Here is a 9723-nt window from a genome sequence, read left to right as displayed (position 1 = left end):
GGGGCCGGGCGGGGTCGGGGCGCGCCGGGGGTGAGGTAGCCTACTAACCTTGGTGCAGCACGCCGGCCGCAGCCCCGACTCTGCCCCGGCCCCGGCTGCAAATGCAAACGATCTCCAAATTATAACGAACGCCGAACACTCGAGAAGGCGCTGGAGCGGCTCTGACGACCTGCCGAAGTCCAGCCGAAGGCGAGCCGAAGGGGGCGCGCAGTGCGGCGCGGCGGGATTGGTCCATTGCCAACCCCTTCTATGTGGAGCGTGTTCTAGCAGCAGTTATTAATACGCTCCGGGGACTACTGAAACGACGACGGGCGGGAGGGGGAGGGGAGTGTGATGGATTGCCAAGGTATTAGCCAGTTAACGCGCCATAAAAATGTCTCACGGAATTAGGGTTTTGATCGTGCCATGGCATAGAGTTTCGCCAGGCCACGATTGTCGATACCGCGGTAGATACGGCCTCGCAGGTCGAATTTTATCTCTTACTTTTCTACCAGAGGATATGCGATTAGAGGCAAAGTATTGGGACCTCTTTTTGACTAGCTTAGCTCCGACGAATTCGACGACACCCCAAAATCTGAGTTCTTCTTGGTCTTGGACCGAGTACAATGTATTTGATCCTTGTTTTTCAAGTGCATATGTTTTGTTTCAAGTTATAAGTACACAATGAACTTGGCCTTGGTCCAAGAACTCTGGTTTTGGGGCGCAATTACTCGCTCTGTGATTCTCATACTGTGCGCTTCCCTCTACAGGCACACCCTAAGTATGAGTTCAAGTACGGCGTCCACGACGCGCACACCGGGGACGTCAAGAGCCAGGCCGAGCACCGCGACGGCGACGTGGTCAAGGGCGAGTACTCGCTGATCCAGCCCGACGGCACCACCAGGACGGTGCACTACACGGCGGACGACCACAATGGCTTCAACGCCGTCGTCACCAACACGGGCCACGCCGTGCACCCGGAGGCCCCCAAGGCAAGTAGTAGTTTGGTGGCAGGCAGCGATGGTGGTGCAAGCACGCACGCATCCGTGCCGAGGACGCGCTCGGCGCCCCCGGGCGCTGTTGGTTGTTTGCCTGCCGGTGCTCACGTCCCTCATGTTCCAGGTGATATACGCCCCCGCGCCCGCGCCCCCGCCACTCGTGTACGGCCACGGCCCGGCCCCGGGCCCCTACCTGCACTAGACCGGCGCCTGCTTCCCCGGAGCCGGGCGGCGGGCGCGACCAGAATGCCGGGAGTATGGGAATGCGAGCCTCCTCGCGCCAGCACCCGGATAGGCCCTGCGCTATCCACACTCGGACGCACATGCCTCGCGCTCTCGGAAGCAGTCGGGATCAATACTACTTCTAATAACAATAATGAACCCTGAGCATGTGCGAGCGTTGGGCCAGGAACCCCTCGCGGTTCGGTTCAGGGGGGATGGAGGAGAAACCGTGTCGGAAGTATTTCCCTGTTTGGTACAAACGCCACATCCTGTACATAAGTTATTTTTTTTTTGAAAAGAAATTAAAATTTTTTTTTTTTTCGGCCGGCCCCCTTTTTCTTTGCCACCCCCGCGACATGACATTCCTCTCCTCGCCAACGAGATTCACGGCAATGGTCCGATACACTCTGCTGTGCCTTTTAAGGCTGCAGACGGCAGGTGCACTTGCACTCCGGCGGCGGGCCTGTTAGTCGGGCGGACCTGCAGTTCGCCTTCAAGGAGCAAAGACAGTCCAACAGGCAAACATTGTGGGCGACAGCCTGGCGGGTAGGCAACCGACCTATACACATGGATGATGGGCTGGACTGCCTCACAGGCACCCCCTTGTAGGCAACCCAGCCCGACATGGGCAGCTCTTAGACTTGCCTATGCATGCACGGGCAGGCAGGCGCTTCACATTAGGCATCTGAGTGGTGTCGGAGCAGTGCAGCCAATTTGTCTCTAAGAGCGCTATACGCCTGTCATTGCGCGAGACCGCGAGACACTGAGCTGCAGCGGCTATCTCTTCCTGGGCTATTGCGGTCACACTCTCGCGGCTTGCGATGGCAGCAGTAGGGCTGCGGGTGGGTGCGAGGGAGTTGGGAGCGCATGTGCCCTCCTGGCCGCCCTGGCCGCTCGCCAGCCATCTGATCCCGCGCGGCGAACAGAGCGAGGCAGAGCGAGGCGTGGCCGGCGCGACGGACCGCGTGGCGGACAACAACGAGTATGGTGCCGCTTCTTCTCCAACTTCTCTCCCCGGACGGCCCCCCTTGACACCAACGCGTTCATCCCCGGGGATGCTTCTCCCGCAGCTCATCAGTGTCACTACACTACTGCGCGATCGGCGTCGTGCTGTTCAACGCTGACGCACATGGGGCGCGCGGGGACGGCGGTTAGCGTTGCGTCCCGCACAAAAGTCGTTGACCCCCGCGGGCGCGGGTAATGTTTGTTTGGCGGAGCAGGTTTAGCGGGCGGGGCAGCGAGTATGGGCCATACTGTGTAGGAACTGGAGCAGGAGCGGGGCGGGGTGTGGCGGGGCGGGGCGGGGCGGTGCAGGCCCCCCGGGGGGAGGGGGTGCAGCCAGAACAGGGTAGGGCGGCGCAGCCCGCTGCTGGGGGAGGCAGGTGGTGGCGTGTGGGACCGATTGAGTATAAGAAGGGGCCGACGGCAGAGCCCCGTTGCAGTCCACAGCCACAGCAGGACCCGAAACCAACACAAGCCAATCATCCACAATGACAACCATCCAGGTAAGGTGCAACGTGCACCGTGCACGAGGCTAACAAAGGCGCCGTGAGCTGTTCATGTTGCATTTTGGGAAGCCGAATATGCTTCATTAGCCACAATTAGGGTCCAGGCTTTCAAAGTAAAATGCAGTCCTAGCAGTTCCACACTTACTTGTGAAAATTAATTTGTCTTTTTACTATTATTGGGTAAACATTTTAGACAAATACAACAGGTCGTTTTCAAACAAATAAGAAGAAACGGTTCTTTAGACATGCAGGAGCGCACTGCAGTTAATGGAGTTCGGCTGGCAGAGCAGATCCGTAAAGATTTTATCTACCAAAATTCACCTGTGAGGTCACATACCCTGAGCATTTTGGGGTGCATGGAGGGCACATGCATGCAGTGGCCCATGGGAACGGGCACGCCGACGACCGGAGCATTGCTGGGGCCGGAGCCATGGCTTTAGCCCCCCTCCCCCCTCTCCCCCCCGTAATCCGCGCACAGACGTCTAATCCCGATAGCAGCGCCGCGCCGGCGACCAGTTGCCCAACTAACTCGTTGCGTGCATGAGTCACGACATGAGCACAGTGAGTACACCGTCCTCACACCGTTCTAATGAGACTTCTAATAGGCCCCGCCCGCCCCACCCCGTCCCGCCCACGCCCCCCCGAGAGTAGACTGCTTGCGTAACACATATTCGCTTTGTGGTGAGGCGACGCGGAAAAGGAATGTGTCCCGTCGTTGGGCTTTGGCAAACACCGCGGCCGATAAAACAGAAGCCCCCATTACTGGTCGCCCTGCGCGCGCCTCGATCACGCCTTTTACATTTCCCTGGATATGATTATCGTGGCTTCTGTTCCCTCACCCTTGTATCTCTTTGAGATGTTACCGGGAGGGGGGGGGTGATATTAAGACACGCTGGTAAGTGCCTGGGGTGGTGGGCCACCCCGCCAGACAGCCGTGCCAGACCGAAATGCCTACCCACCAGGTGTTTACCGCCACGCCAAAAGCTAAGGGATCTGTACTGCAGAGCGCCCCCTCAAGGGAAACAATAAATTCAAGCTCAGATCTAGGTCTCTTGACGCTGATGGCGGGAGGGTCTCTAACGAATCTTTCGTTCTTTCTAATTGGGGCGATCCATATTAATTGTATGTGATTGTATGCACTCGTTCGCCCGTCATACTTCAGCACACTCTCTCGCTCTCCATCAGGTCCTGCTGGTCCTTGCCTTGGTGGCCGCCGCCTCCGCGCAGTACGGTCACGGCCACGGGGGTATCCTCCTGTCCCACGCGCCCGTGGTGCATCATGAGCCCGAGCCCATCGTAAGTACAGCTGAGCACCCGACTGGAGCGCTGAGAGCGGCGGCCGCACGAAGGGTGGCCTACCCCGACGGCGGTACGCTGGGACACTACCCCCTCCACTTCACCCTCTCCACTCTAACGGCTCTCCCCCTCTCTCTCTCCCTGCGCAGGCCCACCCTAAGTATGCCTTCAAGTACGGCGTCCACGACTCGCACACCGGCGACGTCAAGGACCAGGTAGAGGAGCGCGACGGCGACGTGGTCAAGGGCGAGTACTCGCTGCTGCAGCCCGACGGCACCAAGCGCACCGTCCACTACACCGCCGACCACCACAACGGCTTCAACGCCGTCGTCTCCATCAGCGGACACGCCATCCACCCCGAGCAGCCCAAGATCGTGCACGCCGCCCCCGTGCTGTCCTACGGCCACGGCCACTACTAGACTGGCCGAGACCCATCGTCATCATCATCACCCCCCGCTGTCATCTCATCGTGTGCGAGTGTGTTGTGCGTGTGAATGTGTTCCAGCGATACTCAACCCCCATACGTCGCCCGCCACGCCACCCAAAAGCGGCTGCGCGGGCGCGCTGTACAAAACGCCGAGCGCTGCCGCTGGTGCCCTTAGTGAAAGGGCCCAGAAAATTGTGATATAAAATATTGATAAAATATTGAAAATAATAAATAAGTCATGATTGTGGTACAATGCCCCCAGCGCACGTTTACTCCGCCGATACCCTCCTGACCTGATCCGTTTGTCATCGTCGATATACGTTATGCGTCAGCGGCCGGAGCTGAACCTGCCTGGGCCTCGTAAACCTAGATCAGGGCGCGGTGTGGCGCGGCTCGGCGCGGCTGGGTCCAGGAGTGATACACTGCGCCTGAAGCACCTGCGGCCACACCGACCGACCGGCGCGATCGGCGGCTCAAGCACAGAAAATTGCGCAAAGTCCATCAAGTCATTGCCGGTGTGGTACTGCTGATTAGGCTCGATGCGAAATCGCCTTCTCCTCCCTCCTCCTCCTCCTCCTTAAGGTAAGGCCCGACACTTAACGGGCCCCACCCAGGAGCAGGCAGGCCCCACTATACTACTACTCCCTGCACACGAGCAGCACGCCGACAACTGCCATATCGTCACCACCCCTCTACTTTGTCCGTCTCAATTACTGCTCGGCTCTCGAGGAGTCCTTTACTGTAAATGGAATAAGCGTTCACCGATTTCTCTGTGTTTCCTTGGATTTTTCAGCTCTTTTTCCTCTGTTTTTTCTGGGTTTTTTTTGTTTTTTTTTGTTTTTCTCTTTTTTTCTCTTAAATTTTTTGGGGGCGGGGGGGTTACACCTATTTTTTTTTGAGTGAACTACCCTATCGTCGGCTCCAACCAGAACAAACCTCGCCCGCCTGCGGGCCTGCGGCGCGTCGTAGTAGCAGCTAGAGCCCGCTCCAAACCGGCCGGACGCGGGCTCATGCAATAAGAAATAATAAAATTAATAAACTCGCCACACGCGGTTTAGGCTGATCGGGACCGATCATCATCGCTCGCTCCGGAACGGAAGCGGCCGGTCGGTCAAGCTCGCCCCGGGGGGCCCACGGGCCGGCCGCTAAAGGCGCGCGTCCCGACGCTCACGCGGTTGGCCAACGGTGAGGCGCGCCGCCGCCGTGAGGCACGTGCCGTTCGCTGACAGGAAGGAGCAGAGCGCGGGCCGCTTGGGAATAAGGACCGGAAAGGAGCCGCCGTGTGTGTGTGTGTGTGTGTGTGTGTGTGTGTGTGTGTGTGTGTGTGTGTGTGTGCGCGTGTGTGTGTGTGACGCAACGGGACGGATTCAACGGCAAGAGCAGCAGCAGCTTCTCTGATCCGCTCGGGCAGGACTCGCACAGGAGGACGGGGCACTAAAAACAAAGGTGCTAAGTCCTACCTTTAGAAGGCACTGTGTGTGTGTGCCTTAACAATGGCACTCATTTTTAGCACCTTTAGGGCCATTTAGTGCCTTTACAGGGTGAACTAAAGTCAGAATTTGGTTAGTAGTGTCCCAGGAAAGCCACGACTAAGCACCTTTCTTTAACCAGTGTGGGCCGTCGCCGGGTACGCTGGGGGGTCGTAAGCGATTCAGTTTGGCGGCGTCACCAAACTACCATTCTTATTCGGGCGGTAATTCACCATTTTTCGAAAAATTGATGAAGAATCGGTGAAGTGTCCTTCGTGGGCGTGGGACCGAAATGAGTTGAGAGGGAATCTGGTTTGACCATATGATTTATTATCAGACAGGTTACAATGATGGAAATTTACGAAGGCTGCTTAGTGGATCTAGTGTAGTATAGCAGGTTTATAAATACAGGTGCCATAAGGTAGCATCGGTGGTACCCCATGGGAAGGTCTGTGTAGAATCTAGGTCGAATCTACATAGAATCTACGGGATTACGTAGATTCTGCATCGATTCCACGTGAAATGTGAAGACTCAACGTCGCATCTTCGTGGATAGGGCCACGACGCCGTTGTAATTTCCCAGGGGGTGTATCAGACAATCATTAATATTGTCTAGGTTATATCGCGACTCTCTAATACTAGTAACGAGTCCTTTTTATCTTTCAGCTTGGCATGTCCTTATTGGTAATATTGGCTGGCAGACTGTTTGGTACAGTGCGCGCCGCAGCCGGCGCCTGGATGTCTGGCGCCCCCATTGCCGTCACGGTCTGGCCTGTTGGTCTTAGTCTTGTTTGGAGACCTCTGCTCCCCACCCCCCGCTGTCTGCCGTCTGCGTGGACACCTGCTCTCTCTCTCTCTCTCTCTCTCTCTCTCTCTCTCTCTCTCTCTCTCTCTCTCTCTCTCTCTCTCTCTCTCTCTCCCTCCCCTCTGTCCCTCCTCTCTCACACACGACGATTTCTTTCCCAAAACCGGAAACTGGAGTACTACTCCACTCAACTTACACGACGCCGCGGAGCTGCCGTCCGCGTGCACGGAAACCGCTGTGTCTACCACGTGGTTTGTGTGTCGTCCACTATCCCCCCCCCTCTCCCTCTCTATTTCTGTCTCCCTCACCCGTCCACATCTCTCGCTCACCTCTTTTTTCTCTCACGGGTACGAGGAAAGATAGAGGACAGAGAGAAAAAGAAGCGAGAAAAGAAAGAGTAAGTGATGGGTTTGTGAAGCTTTTGAACAGACTCCTTTGGTTTTGTGCGTTGGGTGCGCACGGGCGAGGTCTCAGGTCGGCGCGAAGTGCGTTATACGCTGAGAAAAAACTTCTTCCTGAGCACTAAACGTTCGTCTATACGTTTTTTCCTCAGGGTGGAGGGTGGATCTACCAAAACTTACGGCCGGTTTTTTTGTGTTGTTTTCTTAGGATCCATTTGGTGAAGTACGGGGCTTGGCTCGGCGCCTGTGAGACTCAGGGTGGGCCACCCCGCAGTACACGCATGCACAGCAGGCGAGATGTTTGCCTAACTGCTAGGCGCTATGAGAGCTTCCAGAGGCTGAACTTGGCAGGTTCGTAACGCCGAATGACGGACGTACTTACTAGGTAACCCCTCATCTTGCGTTCACCGACCGGTGGCTGGTGAGTACACAAAAACAAACTATTAGAGAAAATCTGGCAAAGTTCTATCATATATAGAGCTCTCGCGGGCAGTTTAAATAAAAATATACCACTTGCATTTTCGATTTCAATGTTTTCCAAATATAATTAACATAAAACCCTTAACACCCTTTTCTTGAGGAATCACATGCGCGATGAGACAACGCACGTGTGTGTGTGTGTGTGTGTGTGTGTGTGTGTGTGTGTGTGTGTCGGCGCGCGCCCAGCAGTGTGGCGCCCTCCGCCTCCTTCTTCGCGGAGGCAGGGCCGAGCCGAGCCCAGGGAATCGGCTTCGCCATTTTCCTCATCAATTACGTCGCGTTTACTAATTAGGCGGCTGGCTCGGGCCCGCCCCGCCTCGCCCCACTCGCATCACAAACACACATTCTCACCTTTTCTCAGCACACGAGCGAGGCCCCCCCCCCCTCCTCCCTTTTGTTGGGCGCCACGTCCTCTCAAATCATTCGTACATAACACACACACACACGCGCGCGCGCGCGCGCGCACGCCCTCTTTGCACGCTGCTGTCAGTTTGTGCCCAATGCCCAATGGTGGTGATTTTACGTTCATTCATTGTCTTCGGATGACGCCAAATCTTCAAATGTAAAGTAAATAAATTCCGAAAACGAGAAAATAACTTAAACATTAACATGTACTCGAGCTCACACGTGTGGCCCTCTGGTAGAGACAGTCTTGGGGACTATCTAAAATTTGAATTTGGTCTGGACCACCATACCCTTATGGCCGATTACGCGAGCCTATAATAAATACGTCACGATAGTGATAGTATAAGCGGGTGTACTGCTAGCGGACCCACAGCCAGGCTAGGCCAGCGGCAGCACAGGTGGTGACGCAAGCAACGGACAATGGCCTGGGCGATGCACACACACACACATACACACAATCACTCACACACACACTCACTCACACATGGGTGCGCGGCTGCCAGCGCCCCACGCCTAATTGCTCGCTGTTGCGTCCAAGTTCATGGAGGAGCGTGGGCGTGCTGGCCCTGCTGGCCGGGGGCGGCGGCGGTGGCGCGCGGCGAGCAACGCAGCGCAGCCGTAGTGGCGCGCGGAAGAAGTGAAGAAGTAAACTGCGGCGGTGGCGTTCGGTGGAGCTGCAGCAGGTTCCGGTGAGCGGTTGCGGCTGCGGCTGGCGGCCGGCTGCAGTCTCGACTCCTCCTAGACATGATATATACCGCGTGGAGTCAGGGCTACGACACCGAGCAGCGAGCCGGGGTTATTTGAATATACACATGCCCTGACACCTACTGTATAGACGACCCCAGATCAACGCAGCCAAAGTATTAGATATTTTGGTATCAGCCAGCAGTAGTACCAAAGTAATTTTCGGAACACATTGATGCAGTAAAGTGTGCGAGTGTGAGTACGGGGGATCCTATCTCCTCAGTGTAGACGGTCTGACGGTCTTGTTGGTCGCAAACTGTGACCGTTTGTGTCCTGCCGGCCAGACGGTCGAGTTGGTCGCAACTTTGACCGTTTGTGTCCGCGGCACGCGCCGCCATGCTCTAGAGCAGCGGCGGGATAGGCGTGAGGTATGTACGGCAGCGCGTGCGGTCCGGACAGACGAGCCTTACAAGTAGCCGGCGGCTAGCGGGGCGGGGCGGGGCGTGGTGTGGCGGCCAGCAGGTGGTCCACAAGGCAGGCGGCGGAGGCAGCAGCGACGCCCTTGTGCACCGCGGGCTCGAGCATTGCGGGGAGGGCCAAGAGCGCCGCCGCCGGGACCGAGGGGAGAGTCCTCGCGCGGCACGGCGGAGCGGGGAGCAGCAGAGCCGTGTGATGAAACGATGAAACAACATCAAAATGCAGCGTCGCTGCTGCCGCCGCCGCCGCCGCCGCCGGACCGAAGCCGCAGCTAGCTCCTCTGGAACGGCCGTAGTGCTACATGACTACAGTGGTTCTTCAGAGCGGGCCGGATTACACATTGCTTCGGTTTGAGATGCATTATTGTCCACTTGGAACGTCCCCGATTTTGGCTACACACGTAGCCATGGGAACGAGATGGTCCATAGTCTGTTCCCACAAGGCGTCCTCTGGCTGCTGTGAGCTGTTGAAGACACAATAACTGTGCAGCCGTAAAACTGGAACGCCAGAGGCTGGGACGCGAGCCGCGGCGCCCTCCGTGCCCCACCGCACCCCGCCCCGCTCCGCCCCGC

General features: G+C 57.0%; 2 protein-coding genes across 2 annotated transcripts; both read left to right on the top strand.

Moving 5' to 3' along the window:
* The first annotated feature begins 499 nt into the window (after positions 1 to 499).
* On the top strand, positions 500 to 1473 carry LOC127749420 (cuticle protein 8-like). The gene is made up of 3 exons (XM_052267455.1): positions 500 to 649; positions 750 to 971; positions 1102 to 1473. The coding sequence occupies exons 1-3, from the start codon at positions 500 to 502 to the stop codon at positions 1177 to 1179; spliced, it is 450 nt and encodes a 149-aa protein (XP_052123415.1). The 3' UTR covers positions 1180 to 1473.
* A 1122-nt stretch (positions 1474 to 2595) lies between these two features.
* On the top strand, positions 2596 to 4685 carry LOC113205226 (cuticle protein 19-like). Its single transcript, XM_026420751.2, has 3 exons — positions 2596 to 2704; positions 3893 to 4003; positions 4153 to 4685. Exons 1-3 carry the CDS (start codon positions 2690 to 2692, stop codon positions 4420 to 4422), a joined length of 396 nt encoding a protein of 131 aa, XP_026276536.1. The 5' UTR covers positions 2596 to 2689; the 3' UTR covers positions 4423 to 4685.
* Positions 4686 to 9723: the final 5038 nt, after the last annotated feature.

The sequence above is a fragment of the Frankliniella occidentalis genome, unplaced genomic scaffold (assembly GCF_000697945.3).
Source record: "Frankliniella occidentalis isolate FOCC.00 unplaced genomic scaffold, Focc_3.1 Scaffold52, whole genome shotgun sequence".
Taxonomy (NCBI): domain Eukaryota; kingdom Metazoa; phylum Arthropoda; class Insecta; order Thysanoptera; family Thripidae; genus Frankliniella; species Frankliniella occidentalis.
The sequence above is the reverse complement of the archived record's forward strand: the minus strand, read 5'-3'. Positions and strand labels throughout refer to the sequence as shown.